The 17,191-nt window shown below is 45.6% G+C and overlaps 1 protein-coding gene across 1 annotated transcript in view; it reads right to left on the bottom strand.

Moving 5' to 3' along the window:
* Positions 1-3,882: 3,882 nt before the first annotated feature.
* bmper (BMP binding endothelial regulator) overlaps positions 3,883-17,191 on the bottom strand; it is a 68,703-nt gene continuing 55,394 nt past the window's right edge. The window contains exons 12-14 of the mRNA XM_081388452.1: positions 15,224-15,560; positions 7,578-7,708; positions 3,883-5,294 (exon numbers count right to left, since the gene is read on the bottom strand). Of these exons, the coding sequence (XP_081244578.1) occupies positions 5,113-5,294; positions 7,578-7,708; positions 15,224-15,560 (650 nt within the window). The 3' untranslated portion in view covers positions 3,883-5,112. The remainder of the gene's footprint in view (positions 5,295-7,577; positions 7,709-15,223; positions 15,561-17,191) is intronic.

A 17,191-nucleotide genomic window follows, 5' to 3' on the forward strand; every position in this document is an offset into this window, starting at 1 on the left:
TGTTGGGGGGGGAAGATGTTGTTTTTTTGTGTTTTTTTTTTGTTTTTTTGGAAAACTTTGTATATATATATATTTTTATGAAAAATACTTTGTATATATCACCTGAAAGAAATGTACTATATTTGTATTGTTCAAAAGAAACATTTGGTAAACTTTTTTAAGAACAATTTATGCTTTTGCGTTTTCTTTAGTAGAATTTGCACAAAAACACACACTTTGCCTTCATTTAAAATGTAATTAATTCCGTGGTCGGAGAACTCAAACGGTAGCTACTAAAAAATGCACGGAAAACCGAGAGCAGATGCTTCTGCTAGAGATGATTGTATGTGGTGCTGCTGTGGCTGCTTGATGGTTGCATAGCAACGACAGACGCCATGGGAGCGCAAGCGCTTAGACGCGCTTTTTAAAGAGAGCGATGGTAAATGATGGTAGGCTATTAAGAGGTGGATTAATTCGGGTAGGACACCACTGAAGGCCTAGGTGTGAAATGCACGCCCCGCCACTGCTTAATTGATTATCTGTACTGCAGCTTCACATTACCAGTACAAATACTCAGTTAATTCAAAGCTGTCCTGATTTGATTTATTTTTCAGTTTCACCAAATGCAGAACAATGCTCTAATAACCAATCATGTTTAAAATGAACATTTTGTAACACTTTACAATAAGGTACATTAGTTAGCATGAGTTAATGTATTTGTAGCTGAGGGGCTAAGGACTGTAAGGTGCTAGTGTTGCTAATGAGGCGAAGCTGGTCCGGGTGGGCCGGTAAGAACACCAAAGTCGGAGAAGGAATCCAGTTGAACAGATTTATTTATACAAGCATATGAAGAGGGGGAGCCAGATCTTAAGGGCTGTATTAAACAGTGCTCTCTGTGCACAGATCGAAGATGAGCATGAATATTGGCACTGTGATATCGTCTTTGCTTTATGTCCTGAGAAGTGTCAGCATATGAGTGTGTGGTTTTCTTTCTGGACGCACACAACTTTAAACACTCAAAGGAACATAACGAAGATCAAAAATGCATTTAGTCAGGGAATTTCACGGCTCGTTCTCACTGAAGATCATAGATATAAACACTAGATGTCGCCTTGGGGTTCTAAACATGCGTCAAAACCGCCGCCATCTTTGAACAGGGGTCTTGCCATATGAAGTAGCTAGGTAACGCTATCTCCGCCTATACTTCGATTTTATGGATGATACCGGACTTTTGTGCTGCGTATGGATGTTCACACGAACGAAATCTAAACCAGACAGCATGGGATTACATTTACTCTGTGGATGGTAGTAGTCAAGTTGTTTTTTTATAAGTTCAGTGTACATTTCTCTGCTTGGAGGAAGAAAATGAACTGTGATTCTCGCACAGCTAATGAACTGTGAATATTGTTTAGATATTATTTGAAAACTCCTGTGTTTAAAATGTACAATATGCAGGAGTTGATCCTCAATACCCATTTTTGGCTGCATGTGCTGTGTTGTTCCTAACTTTTGATTTTTTTACCGATTGTACTCAAACCTTTTAATAAAAAAAAATAAAAAAATAAAAAAAACCTGTAAGTACAGTCCTAATAGTATGCTGGTCCTCTCCCTGTCAATCTTCAAACAGTACATCCATGATTATTATACATAGAATTCCGCAAATCTTATGTATGTGTGCGTTTTGCACAAGGACAGTGGGCTCAAGGGCTTGTTTCTTTTCCTTGCAAACTGGGGATGGAGGTGTGGAAGGAGTCGAAGGACACTGAAATTGTGAAAATGTCAACTGTTTAAAGCCTTTCTTTAAAGTGAATTTCGTTTTGTATAAATTGTATCTTAATTTTAATAAATTTTATTCATCAACAAATTGCTTGTTGATATAATCATGGAGGCGTCCGCGCGGTAACTTACTTATTGCACGTTAACTGGAGCGCATCTCATCCTAACTTAACGAAACTCAGCCTATGCCTCACACAGACATGAGAAATACATCAAATACACAAAGCTTAAATAGTCTTTAAACGAAATAATTTAAAACGAAAGAAAAAAGCTAGGCTACTCTGATTATGTAATCCATTATGTGCATTTCTCTCTCTAGGCGCATTCACTACGGAGATGGCGATCGTCAACTTCATCTCTGCAGCCGAGTCGACACTGTCAGAAGTTTATTAATAAAAATCAATGCACGCGTCACCGGATTTACAAATGCACTTCTTGCTTGTTGCACGCACACATATTATGTCGAAATAACGAGATATTATGTTGAAATAACATTATTCTTAATAAAACATCTTTTAGAATATTTGATTGAATGCTGAATGTTGCGCTTGTTCAATTTAATAAAATTAAAAATTTAATTGTGATCATTAAAATAATTGAATATTAAATATTTAGTGGCCAAGTTTTGCTCATTTATGTATTATATAGCAATAGTTTATTCTAAGTTTACTCAAGTGGAAGAATGTGACTAATAAACGTAGGCCTACAGTATAGCACTATGCATTATATTTTGAAAAAGAAGTAATTATCTTAATATCAAAACCTTAAATTTCCTCTGGACTCAATGATAAATACATGACTGACCGTTGGAACGAACCATAAAAACTAGAAAATCGCATTTCATGACGATTTATGGTGATTTTATTTCCGTTAGACCTTTGCCTACATTGACGCTGATGCATTAAAGAGGAGGGGCTCCCCTGTTCCAAGATGGCGGCTCTATTGACGCATTCGTTCCAATGAACTGCCGTATACAAGGTGACATCTAGTGTTTATATCTATGACTGAAGATGACGGCTGATGCAAGACTGGATCGCGGCGCGCGCGCACTCTGAAGCACGCCACGCACTCCACCGAATGAGCTGCGTTCCGTCAAAATAAGAGTCCCCGCAACCAGGAAGAGAGCGCTCTTATCATAGGTCTGGAGTGTGTGTGTGTGTGTGTGTGTGTCCAGGCGCAGGCCCTTCAGGTCTGGAGTGTATGTGTGTGTCCAGGTGCAGGTCCTTCATCAGGTCTGGAGTGTGTGTGTGTGTGTGTGAGTGTGTGTGTGTGTGTGTGTGTGTGTGTGTGTGTGTGTGTGTGTGTGTGTGAGTGTGTGTGTGTGTGTGTGTGTGTGTCCAGGTGCAGGTCCTTCATCAGGTCTGGAGTGTGTGTGTGTGTGCGCGTGTGTTTGTGTGTGCACGAGTGTGTATGTGATTGTGAGTGTGTGTCTGTGAGAGAGAGAGAGAGAGAGAGAAAGAGTGTGTGTGCGAGTGTGTGTGAGTGTGAATGTGTGTGCGAGTGTGAGTCTGTGTGTGTGTGAGAGAGAGAGAGAAAGAGTGTGTGTGTGAGTGTGAATGTGTGTGCGAGTGTGAGTCTGTGTGTGTGTGAGAGAGAGAGAGAGAAAGAGTGTGTGAGTGAGTGTGAATGTGTGTTCGAGTGTGTGTGTGTGTGTGTGAGAGAGAGAGCGAGAGAAAGTGTGTGTGTGTGTGTGTGTGTGTGTGTGTGTGTGAGTGAGTGTGAGGGTGAATGTGTGTGTGTGAGTGAGTGTGTCAGGATTAATGTAGTTTTCACGAGTTCACACTTACATATAATTTGAAGAGGTAAAGTTTAATGCGTATTTGGCGTGCTGTCCGGAGGGAGGGCTCCGAGCTCGGAGTTCGGCCCGAACCCAGAGTACTCCCCCGTATGTAAGTGTTTAGGACTAGAAGCGTGGAGAAGGGGTGGTGGAGGGATGCTGCAAAAAACTGTCAATGGAATGAGGTGAGACTGCTGAGTATATATCCACCTCTTACCATTGATTGCTGAGTGCTCTCCACCTGTGTTAATTATCTGAACGTGCTCCTCCCGAACCTTGTTAATAAAACATCATTAAATAACACTCAACTAAACCACAGGACTTGGAAACACACAACACACTAAACGCTCAGGTCGGTATTGCAAAGTTTTATCAATTTAAAAGTCCATTTTCATGTACCTTGAGAAAATTCTTGCCACAATTCACATAACATGTTGATTTTTGGCTTTAGTTCTTTTTGGGATCTTTTTCCTCGGGTGCAAAATCCCTCCGCATCCCGATCCCGAATCCACACGTGGAACATCTGAACCTGAGCTGTGACAAACACCTCCAAAGAAAAACTGGCTTATTTCTGAAAAAGTATATAAGCTTTATACTGGTCATATATATAATATCTTACTGAGTCAAGTGAAATGTACAGGTATAACAACACACACACACACACACACACACACACACACACACACACACACACACACACACACACACACACACATCAGTGTATGAACACTGGGCTGGATCAATACAGTACACTTCTCTTTAAAGCTATAACAGTCACATTTGAGTCCCCGACTTACAAAATTAACAACAAATACATAAATAGTTTCCCTTTCAAACAAGAAATTGTGTGTTAAATACTGGCTGACCCAATAAATGGATAATACTATTGTTCATGTTTGCCATATAGCCCTGATGTAAGTCCAGTTCAGGTCCTTTATTTTGAAGCTTCAGGAATGAGTTAATTCCAGCGGTAAGGCACTTCAGTGGTGAAAACCAAATCCTGGGAGCGAGTGATGGAGGAGCCGGGCCAAGGCACAGTTTATGACTATCTGAGTCCTGTACAGTCCATAGACTGTATAACAATATGTTTGCAGTGTGCGTGACGTCACCCGTAGTGTTCCTGAAGCCCAAAGTGGGCGGAGCCGGCCGTCGCCATCTTGGCAGCGTCACTCCCGGATAAACGAAAATGTGCAGCGAGGCGGATTAGCTGAGGTGACGTGGCGCTAACGCTAGCAGACAAGCGGCTAGTAAGGCTTAAATTTTATTTAAACGGATGAGTTGTAAAATAATTCACCCCCCTCACAGTCGTCATGAAGAGCTAAATTAGCGATAGACCAAAACCACTTTTAGCACCAGACTGTGAACATGTTTATTTCTGCTGTAAAGTTGGGCATTTTAACATGGAGGTCTATGGGACTGAGTCTCTTCTATAGCCTCTAGTGGCCAGTGGATGAACTGCAGTTTAATCACTTCAGTGTGATTCGAGAGAGAGAACGGAGGGTTGCCGCTTGTACAGTCCTGTTTGCCCAGCTCTCTTCTCCCCTGTGTGTTTGGATCTCCTGTACAGGTCACGTGGGTCATCATGGCCCGGGGCAGGTTGTGTGTTTAACGCAGTGTCCCTGAAACAGGACCAGGTTGGCAGGACAGTGGCAGCCGGCCACACAGGGTCTGTGACACGGGCCGACCTCGTTCCAGTTGTGGCAGGTTTTAGTGCAGCCGGGTCCACATGTGTCATAAACCGCACCGTTTTTGCAGTGTGTGCCTACAGCAGAAAAAAGAAATGAACACTAGTCAAATATGAAGAACAGATACAGCTCTAAAAAATGTTGTTTCTTTGTTTAAAATGTATCTAATCAACATATTAGAATGATGCCAGCATTTTTTAATCTGAGTGCTAAGGGTGTTGCTCAGTGATACACAGATCTGCGCGGTGAAGCAGTCATAGCTGTGCGTTATCATAAATAAAGCCCAGATATGAGGACCACTTTTTGATGCTGCTGCACAAATAGATTCATAATATCCCAATAATATACAAGTGGTGCTGGGGAGGAGGAGGGTTTCAGAGGAACTCGTTCTGCAGGATCAGATACAGTTCATTTCTGCTCATTCACAGGAACTGTTGCTCCTTAGGGTTATAGAGCCCACATTCTGCCCACATACAAGTCTTGTAGTTCTCAGGCTCTACTAGAACAGGTTTTCCTGCTTGAATGTTGATTATTCTCCTCATATTCTCCATTGTTGCGGCTCCTCTCTTCCCAGTCTGTCAGTAACGCTCTGTTTACTTCCTGTCTCTATGAAGCCCCTCCTTCTGAAAAGCACACTGTGCTCTGATTGGTCGTCTGGAGCAGTGTGTTGTGATTGGTCGGGCGCTTTGAGTGTGTTGGGGAAATGCCCCACCCCTTTCCATAACCGCCAGTTTAACACACTACTAACTAACTCAACCAGGCCCCGCCCCTTTATTATGCGTATTTATTATTATAATGAGGAATATTGTGACGTGTTCCCGGGAGAAACTCAAGACTACAGTGGAGGCGTTTCAGGAGTTCAGAAACACTGACACTGATATAGAGAAGAGCTGGAGCTTCTTCATGATCACACAGCAACATCACACACTGAAGATCGATGTAAAAAAGCATGAGCTCTTTAATGTCACTCTAGACATCAGGATCAGGGACATCCACTTTCATTCAATCACAAAACATTTAGAATGTAAGGAGAGGAATGGTTAGTACACAAAACATGTTCTGTGTTTTTTCACAATTTCCTAAATATAGGCAATAGGCATGTGCCGGTATCACATTTTCATGCTGCGATTAATTGAGTGATCTTTTATCACGGCATACGGTATTGTCACGATATTTTAATTGCACATGAGAAACAGATGGATTGGGGGGGGGGGGGGGGGGGGGGGGGGGGGGTGTAAAAAATAAAAATAAAACTTGCATCACAAGGTGTAATTGTGATTGTCAAAACATTTGGTAACTAAACTGAATTTTATTAAGTTTAGTGACAACATGTTACAATGATTACATGGTACAATGACTGCAGGCTACGGTTTGTATTGCTTAACACAAATTTAACGATTTCAATTCAATACTTGGGATTTGATTTAAATCTTGATTCAATATTGACTCATTTTAGATAAATATTAGGAAGGCTACAGTAGAAAGCCCACATGTTGTTTTTTTCTCATGAAAAAAAAAATATCTCACATAATGCTATGTAACCATAGAGCCCTATCAGCTGGTATTATTAAAGGTTACAAATAACTAATTAAATCAAATATAATGTGGTTTTCATTATAATAACAATTATGTAATGACACAAGTAAAAATATAATAAATATGTAAAAAAGTGCAGTGCACATATTCAGCAAAATACTATATACTAAAATACAAATATCTATTTGTTTTAGTCATCTAACATGCTGGACATTAAATGGTTAAAATGTAACGTTCTGTGACACAATTGTTCTCCTGTTTCATATCAAAAGTAACCTGCTCTGTCTTGTTTGACGGTCTTCGTGTCCTCTTTGCTCCGCGATTTTTCTCTGCGTGAGAAAACGGATGTGTGGCGTGAGCGTGTGAAGAGTCTCGCGCTGAATGCGTCGAGTTGGTAATATAGTTGGTAGCTCTGCTTTTAGAAGCGGGATGGATCCGGATAGATCGGCAGCGGCCATAGACTGTAGGCGGCGGCGTTCCTCCTTCCACCATGCTGCGTCTCCATATGAGGACTGTTTACATTAGACTAGAAGTGCGCACCGGCCGCATGCTTATACACGTGGCGATTGTTTACATCAGAGTGCGCACGTGTTTCGCACAGCATATACGCAGTTTTTTTAAGCGGTTGATTGAAAATAAGCTATAATGCGCGTTCTAAAAATCTAAATTCGGATCTATTATTTTTCACGGTATTTTGAAGTGCCCGCGATAACAATATTGTGCATATTCATTACCGCGATTTATCGCATTACCGAATACCGGCAATTAACCTGTTGTATTCAAAATAAATGTATATATAAATAAATGTGTCAGGTGTGACTCACTGATGCAGGCGAGCTCTGGTCTCCAGTGCACAAGGATGCCCTCTCTCTTACACGCTCGACTGTATGCTATGAAGGACTCGCAGAAACAGTTCTTATGCACTGGACACTCACACATGTCCGTGACACATGACCTAAAGAGAGGAAGACATGGGGAGAGACAGAGATACAGTGAGGAGGAAGCAGAATGAGTTTTAGTAGTTAATCTCACTGACTTCTTCAGAGTTAGCATTGAAAAAGTGCGTAATATATACACCGCCAGCATCACCGAAATGGAATACCAAAAATAATAAACCATACTTTTTCCTCAACGTCCATCAACCATTCAATGGAAAACAAATGGTCCTTCCCTATACTCATGCTATAATAATTTGCCTATATTACTATACTTTCCCTCAGACAGTCAAATCTGATAGTGACCTCACTTTTTCTATTGTTGCCCTGTAAAGGTGAAGTATGTAGTTTCTACGGCACTAGTGGCCCCTAGAGGAATTACAGAAATACAGCATAATTTGCAAACACCCCTTACTCTCCTCAAACATCACACACCCAGCTCTGACGGGTGCTTGTGAAGGCATGTCTCAACAGGGGAAAGTGGGCTACTTTTAATAAATACTCCAACATTATAGGAATACTTTTAGATGGGTTGTTTTATGTGTCATGAGTAATTGAGTAGCAAACACTGTCTAGAGTGATCATGAGCATCTCGCTTATAATAAACCCATCCAATGTGTCTGCACCAGGCACATTTATAGACGTGCCACAACTGTTGAGGCGCGTAACATCGGAATGTTCCATTCGCTTTGACGTGTTCATGACCTGTTTAATCTCCGAAGGCCTAAATACAAAGAATTTTGCCTTGTGCTTCTGTAACTGAAGATGAATGAAGAAGCTTTTCCCATGTAGTGTGTCAATCATGATCCCACACCGACTAAACACCCTGTGGCTCTGCCCTGCTACAGTAGCCACGCCCTAATCTCTCAGCCTGATACAGTAGCCACACCCCAAACTCTCAGACTGCTACAGTAGCCACGCCCCAAACTCTCAGACTGCTACAGTAGCCACGCCCCAAACTCTCAGACTGCTACAGTAGCCACGCCCCAAACTCTCAGTCTGCTACAGTAGCCACACCCCAAACTCTCCTCCTGCTACAGTAGCCACGCCCCAAACTCTCCTCCTGCTACAGTAGCCACGCCCCAAACTCTCAGACTGCTACAGTAGCCACGCCCCAAACTCTCAGACTGCTACAGTAGCCACTCCCCAAACTCTCAGACTGCTACAGTAGCCACGCCCCAAACTCTCAGACTGCTACAGTAGCCACGCCCCAAACTCTCAGACTGCTACAGTAGCCACGCCCCAAACTCTCAGTCTGCTACAGTAGCCACACCCCAAACTCTCCTCCTGCTACAGTAGCCACACCCGAAACTCTCCTCCTGCTACAGTAGCCACGCCCCAAACTCTCCTCCTGCTACAGTAGCCACGCCCCAAACTCTCAGACTGCTACAGTAGCCACGCCCCAAACTCTCCTCCTTCAACAGTAGCCACGCCCCAAACTCTCAGACTGCTACAGTAGCCACTCCCCAAACTCTCAGCCTGCTACAGTAGCCACACCCCAAACTCTCAGCCTGCTACAGTAGCCACGCCCCAAACTCTCCTCCTGCTACAGTAGCCACGCCTCAAACTCTCCTCCTGCTACAGTAGCCACTCCCCAAACTCTCAGCCTGCTACAGTAGCCACTCCCCAAACTCTCAGCCTGCTACAGTAGCCACGCCCCAAACTCTCAGTCTGCTACAGTAGCCACGCCCCAAACTCTCAGTCTGCTACAGTACCCACTCCCCAAACTCTCCTCCTGCTACAGTAGCCACGCCCCAAACTCTCAGTCTGCTACAGTAGCCAGGCCCCAAACTCTCAGTCTGCTACAGTAGCCACGCCTCAAACTCTCCTCCTGCTACAGTAGCCACTCCCCAAACACTCAGCCTGCTACAGTAGCCACACCCCAAACTCTCAGCCTGCTACAGTAGCCACGCCCCAAACTCTCCTCCTGCTACAGTAGCCACGCCTCAAACTCTCAGCCTGCTACAGTAGCCACGCCCCAAACTCTCCATCTGCTACAGTAGCCACTCCCCAAACTCTCAGCCTGCTACAGTAGCCACGCCCCAAACTCTCCATCTGCTACAGTAGCCACGCCCCAAACTCTCCTCCTGCTACAGTAGCCATGCCCCAAACTCTCCTAATGCTACAGTAGCCACGCCCCAAACTCTCAGCCTGTTACAGTAGCCACTCCCCAAACTCTCAGCCTGTTACAGTAGCCACTCCCCAGACTCTGTCTGCTACAATAGCCACTGCCCAAACTCTCAGCATGTTACAGTAGCCACACCCCAAACTCTCAGCCTGCTACATTAGCCACTCCCCAAACTCTCAGCCTGCTACAGTAGCCACGCCCCAAACTCTCCTCCTGCTACAGTAGCCACTCCCCAAACTCTCCTCCTGCTACAGTAGCCACTCCCCAAACTCTCCATCTGCTACAGTAGCCACGCCCAAAACTCTCCTCCTGCTACAGTAAACACGCCCCAAACTCTCCTCCTGCTACAATAGCCACACCCCAAACTCTCGATATAGCCTGAGCTAATAGTGATTTACGGATCTGAGTGGACGCTCTCATGTTTTAATGGTGTCTAGGAGGTTCAATGTTTACACTTTTTGGGGAGATAAACCCATGAATGTCATACTATTAGAAGCCAATCAATTTAATTATCAATAAATGGGTTAAGAGAATGTCTCTTAACAAAACAAAAAAACTCTCCTCCTGCTACAGTAGCCACGCCCCAAACTCTCAGTCTGCTACAGTAGCCACGGCCCAAACTCTCAGTCTGCTACAGTAGCCACGCCCAAACTCTCCTCCTGCTACAGTAGCCACGCCTCAAACTCTCAGCCTGCTACAGTAGCCACGCCCCAAACTCTCTGCCTGCTACAGTAGCCACGCCCCAAACTCTCCTCCTGCTACAGTAGCCACGCCTCAAACTCTCCTCCTGCTACAGTAGCCACTCCCCAAACTCTCAGTCTGCTACAGTAGCTACTCCCCAAACTCTCAGTCTGCTACAGTAGCCACGCCCCAAACTCTCCTCCTGCTACAGTAGCCACGCCTCAAACTCTCAGCCTGCTACAGTAGCCACTCCCCAAACTCTCAGCCTGCTACAGTAGCCACTCCCCAAACTCTCAGCCTGCTACAGTAGCCACGCCTCAAACTCTCAGCCTGCTACAGTAGCCACTCCCCAAACTCTCAGCCTGCTACAGTAGCCACGCCCCAAACTCTCAGCCTGCTACAGTAGCCACGCCCCAAACTCTCCTACTGCTACAGTAGCCACGCCTCAAACTCTCCTCCTGCTACAGTAGCCACAACCCAAACTCTCAGCCTGCTACAGTAGCCACTCCCCAAACTCTCAGCCTGCTACAGTAGCCACACCCCAAACTCTCAGCCTGCTACAGTAGCCACACCCCAAACTCTCAGCCTGCTACAGTAGCCACGCCCCAAACTCTCCTCCTGCTACAGTAGCCACTCCCCAAACTCTCAGCCTGCTACAGTAGCCACTCCCCAAACTCTCCATCTGCTACAGTAGCCACGCCCAAAACTCTCCTCCTGCTACAGTAAACACGCCCCAAACTCTCCTCCTGCTACAATAGCCACGCCCTAAACTCTCGATATAGCCTGAGCTAATAGTGATTTACGGATCTGAGTGGACGCTCTCATGTTTTAATGGTGTCTAGGAGGTTCAATGTTTACACTTTTTGGGGAGATAAACCCATGAATGCCATACTATTAGAAGCCAATCAATTTAATTATCAAAAAAATGGGTTTAGAGAATGTCTTTTAACAAAACAAAAAAACTCTCCTCCTGCTACAGTAGCCACGCCCCAAACTCTCATTCTGCTACAGTAGCCACGGCCCAAACTCTCAGTCTACTACAGTAGCCACGCCCCAAACTCTCCTCCTGCTACAGTAGCCACGCCTCAAACTCTCAGCCTGCTACAGTAGCCACTCCCCAAACTCTCAGCCTGCTACAGTAGCCACGCCCCAAACTCTCTACCTGCTACAGTAGCCACGCCCCAAACTCTCCTCCTGCTACAGTAGCCACGCTTCAAACTCTCCTCCTGCTACAGTAGCCACTCCCCAAACTCTCAGTCTGCTACAGTAGCTACGGCCCAAACTCTCAGTCTGCTACAGTAGCCACGCCCCAAACTCTCCTCCTGCTACAGTAGCCACGCCTCAAACTCTCAGCCTGCTACAGTAGCCACTCCCCAAACTCTCAGCCTGCTACAGTAGCCACGCCCCAAACTCTCCTCCTGCTACAGTAGCCACGCCTCAAACTCTCAGCCTGCTACAGTAGCCACTCCCCAAACTCTCAGCCTGCTACAGTAGCCACGCCCCAAACTCTCAGCCTGCTACAGTAGCCACGCCCCAAACTCTCCTCCTGCTACAGTAGCCACGCCTCAAACTCTCCTCCTGCTACAGTAGCCACTCCCCAAACTCTCAGCCTGCTACAGTAGCCACTCCCCAAACTCTCAGCCTGCTACAGTAGCCACTCCCCAAACTCTCAGCCTGCTACAGTAGCCACGCCCCAAACTCTCAGCCTGCTACAGTAGCCACGCCCCAAACTCTCCTCCTGCTACAGTAGCCACGCCTCAAACTCTCCTCCTGCTACAGTAGCCACTCCCCAAACTCTCAGCCTGCTACAGTAGCCACACCCCAAACTCTCAGCCTGCTACAGTAGCCACGCCCCAAACTCTGTCTGCAACAGTAGCCACTCCCCAAACTCTCAGCCTGCTACAGTAGCCACGCTCCAAACTCTCCTCCTCTTACAGTAGCCACTCCCCAAACTCTCAGCCTGTTACAGTAGCCACGCCCCAAACTCTCCTCCTGCTACAGTAGCCACGCCCCAAACTCTCCTCCTGCTACAGTAGCCACGCCCCAAACTCTCCATCTGCTACAGTAGCCACGCCCCAAACTCTCCTCCTGCTACAGTAGCCATGCCCCAAACTCTCCTCCTGCTACAGTAGCCACGCCCAAAACTCTCAGCCTGTTATAGTAGCCACTCCCCAAACTCGCAGCCTGTTACAGTAGCCACTCCCCAAACTCTGTCTGCTACAGTAGCCACTCCCCAAACTCTCAGCCTGCTACAGTAGCCACTCCCCAGACTCTCAGCCTGCTACAGTAGCCACTCCCCAAACTCTCAGCCTGCTACAGTAGCCACTACCCAAACTCTCAGCCTGCTACAGTAGCCACGCCCCAAACTCTCAGCCTGCTACAGTAGCCACTCCCCAAACTCTCAGCCTGCTACAGTAGCCACGCCCCAAACTCTCCTCCTGCTACAGTAGCCACTCCCCAAACTCTCCATCTGCTACAGTAGCCACACCCAAAACTCGCCTCCTGCTACAGTAAACACGCACCAAACTCTCCTCCTGCTACAGTAGCCACACCCCAAACTCTCGATATAGCCTGAGCTAATAGTGATTTACGGATCTGAGCGGACGCTCTCATGTTTTAATGGTGTCTAGGAGGTTCAATGTTTACAATTTTTGGGGAGATAAACCCATGAATGCCATACTATTAGAAGCCAATCAATTTAATTATCAATAAATGGGTTAAGAGGATGTCTTCTAACAAAACAAAAAAACTCTCCTGCTGCTACAGTAGCCACGCCCCAAACTCTCAGTCTGCTACAGTAGCCACGCCCCAAACTCTCAGTCTGCTACAGTAGCCACGCCTCAAACTCTCCTCCTGCTACAGTAGCCACTCCCCAAACTCTCAGCCTGCTACAGTAGCCACACCCCAAACTCTCAGCCTGCTACAGTAGCCACGCCCCAAACTCTCCTCCTGCTACAGTAGCCACGCCCCAAACTCTCTGCCTGCTACAGTAGCCACGCCCCAAACTCTCAGACTGCTACAGTAGCCACGCCTCAAACTCTCAGCCTGCTACAGTAGCCACTCCCCAAACTCTCAGCCTGCTACAGTAGCCACTCCCCAAACTCTCTGCCTGCTACAGTAGCCACGCCCCAAACTCTCAGTCTGCTACAGTAGCCACGCCTCAAACTCTCCTCCTGCTACAGTAGCCACTCCCCAAACTCTCAGCCTGCTACAGTAGCCACACCCCAAACTCTCAGCCTGCTACAGTAGCCACGCCCCAAACTCTCCTCCTGCTACAGTAGCCACGCCCCAAACTCTCTGCCTGCTACAGTAGCCACGCCCCAAACTCTCAGACTGCTACAGTAGCCACGCCTCAAACTCTCAGCCTGCTACAGTAGCCACTCCCCAGACTCTCAGCCTGCTACAGTAGCCACTCCCCAAACTCTCAGCCTGCTACAGTAGCCACTACCCAAACTCTCAGCCTGCTACAGTAGCCACGCCCCAAACTCTCAGCCTGCTACAGTAGCCACTCCCCAAACTCTCAGCCTGCTACAGTAGCCACGCCCCAAACTCTCCTCCTGCTACAGTAGCCACTCCCCAAACTCTCCATCTGCTACAGTAGCCACACCCAAAACTCGCCTCCTGCTACAGTAAACACGCCCCAAACTCTCCTCCTGCTACAGTAGCCACACCCCAAACTCTCGATATAGCCTGAGCTAATAGTGATTTACGGATCTGAGCGGACGCTCTCATGTTTTAATGGTGTCTAGGAGGTTCAATGTTTACAATTTTTGGGGAGATAAACCCATGAATGCCATACTATTAGAAGCCAATCAATTTAATTATCAATAAATGGGTTAAGAGGATGTCTTCTAACAAAACAAAAAAACTCTCCTGCTGCTACAGTAGCCACGCCCCAAACTCTCAGTCTGCTACAGTAGCCACGCCCCAAACTCTCAGTCTGCTACAGTAGCCACGCCTCAAACTCTCCTCCTGCTACAGTAGCCACTCCCCAAACTCTCAGCTTGCTACAGTAGCCACACCCCAAACTCTCAGCCTGCTACAGTAGCCACGCCCCAAACTCTCCTCCTGCTACAGTAGCCACGCCTCAAACTCTCAGCCTGCTACAGTAGCCACTCCCCAAACTCTCAGCCTGCTACAGTAGCCACGCCCCAAACTCTCCTCCTGCTACAGTAGCCACGCCTCAAACTCTCAGCCTGCTACAGTAGCCACTCCCCAAACTCTCAGCCTGCTACAGTAGCCATGCCCCAAACTCTCAGTCTGCTACAGTAGCCACTCCCCAAACTCTCCTCCTGCTACAGTAGCCACTCCCCAAACTCTCCTCCTGCTACAATAGCCACGCCCCAAACTCTCCTCCTGCTACAATAGCCACGCCCCAAACTCTCAATATAGCCGTAGCTAATAGTGATTTACGGATCTGAGCGGACGCTCTCATGTTTTAATGGTGTCTAGGAGGTTCAATGTATACACTTTTTGGGGAGATAAACCCATGAATGCCATACTATTAGAAGCCAATCAATTTAATTATCAATAAATGTGTTAAGAGAATGTCTTTTAACAAAAAAAATAAAAAAATACATACTTCACCTTTAAATCTGGGTTAATATCACTCTAGACTAAAGATCTCAAATGTAGGAAAAGATCTGATGTTCAGAGATTCAACGATTCAAATGCTGCTAAGTTTCCTCAGAGCCTTTAGTTTGATAATGATGACTGGGGAACTTACTTGTAGAAGGAGGTAAAGTCTACAGCAGAATGGCACTTCTGAAACTCCCAGGACTTGAGCTTTTGGCAGGTTCTGTGCGCGCGGAGCTTCACTTTGATTGAGCCGGGACAGAGGAAGGACGTGGGCTTGCGGTTGGGAGCCTCACACATCTCGTTGTCCTCCACACGCCAGGACTCGGCAAACTCATCCACGTCAAACTTAAACTGTCCGTCTCCTCCGAGCAAATCATCTCGCCTGTGACCGTTGTAGTTTCCACATAGCCCGCAGAGACGCTCCTTCAGATGCGGGGCCGCGACCACCTCCACCAGACTGTCCCCGTCCCACGAGATCTCCAGGCCTGGCGAAGAGAGAGGGAAAACACACATAATGCATTTGCCTATGTTTGAGATGTTGATGGTGTTACAGGCTATCTAAAAACCACTTCCACCAGCGTTTGGCTAAATCATTTACTTAAAGGTGCAGTGTGTAGTTTTTAGCAGCATCTAGTGGTGAGGTTGTGAATTGCACCCAAGAGAAGTTACGGTGGCTGACAGGAAATGATGTCGTCGTCTGAGACAGCCGAGAATAGACAGTTAAGAGATGAGGTTTCTTTACAAAGATAAATTAAGAACAACATAGTGATGTTTGCATTTGTCCGTTCAGGGCCACCGTAGAAACATGTCGATGTAAGGAGACCCGCGGTGTGTGTAGAGAGAAATGCTCATTCTAAGGTAATAAACACATAACGGTTCATTATGTAAGGTCTTTATACACCACTGAAAACATAGTCATGTATATGATATCGCATTTCTGTCAACAGATCTTTCTAAATATTACACAGTGCACCTTTAATTGAGAGACTACATGGAATATTTTTATTTCTAAAACTCACTTGTTGCAGCACTGGAGGCAAAAACAGATATGTAGACTAGACCCAGACAGCAACATAGTGTTGGCCCAGATCCGGCTCACATCCGGCCCACATGGATTCCACACGGTCCAGATGTGGGCCGGACCTGAGCTCTACCTGTCTGGGGAATTAAGACCTATAACAAACCTTTTCTTCTAATTTAAAGGGGTGGTATTAATGCCCTTTTCACAAGATGTAAAATAAGTCTTTGATGTCCCCAGAGTGTGTAGTAGCAGTAGTAGTAGTAGTAGTTTTAGTACTTTATTGTTCAGCCTTAGCTTAGTCTTTGGTCTCGCCATACAATCACAAAAACAATTAACAAAACACAACATCCACCCGATACATTTAACAATACACAACATCCACAATATCAAAGATAATATTCACATTTCCTACCTCTTATTCAAAACACTTATTGCATTTGGTACAAAAGTTTGTTTATAAATTGCTTTAATCGCTTTTGGTGTAGCGATGACGCGATGGTAATAATTCAAAAACATGATTCAAGGGGTGTGTTGTGTCTCTTGTTACAGTCAAAGCTTTTCTCTGTATAGCAATTTGAAATAATTGAGCAACTGACTTTTGCTTAGATCCTATAATTTCTCCTGCTACTCTTGTAATTCTGTCTAATTTTACTTTTTTCACAGATGTAACTCACCCGAACCACACAGTTATGTTATACCCTAAAACACTCTCAATTAAACTTATATAAACTATTTGCAGAACATCCTGACAGAAAATTCTCTCAATTTCCTTAGCAAGAATAGCCTTTGATTTGCTTTCTTACAAATAAGATTCATATTATCAGAGAAATTCAATTTACAGTCAATCATGGTTCCAAAATACTTAAAAGTCTTCACAATTTCAACAGTTTGATCACATAACATTATTTCTGTTAGAGGCTCTGAATAATTTAAAATCAACTCTTTTGTTTTATTTACATTTATCAATAAAGAACTTGCTTCACACCATTTTTCTAGTTTCAAAACCTGGTTCTCGTACTCAAAATGTACAAGCAGCAAAAACGCACTGTTTTGTGTGTACCTTTAAATGCAAATGAGCTGCTGCTCCCGGCACAG

The sequence above is a fragment of the Scardinius erythrophthalmus genome, assembly GCF_964197995.2.
Source record: "Scardinius erythrophthalmus genome assembly, chromosome: 16".
NCBI lineage: Eukaryota > Metazoa > Chordata > Actinopteri > Cypriniformes > Leuciscidae > Scardinius > Scardinius erythrophthalmus.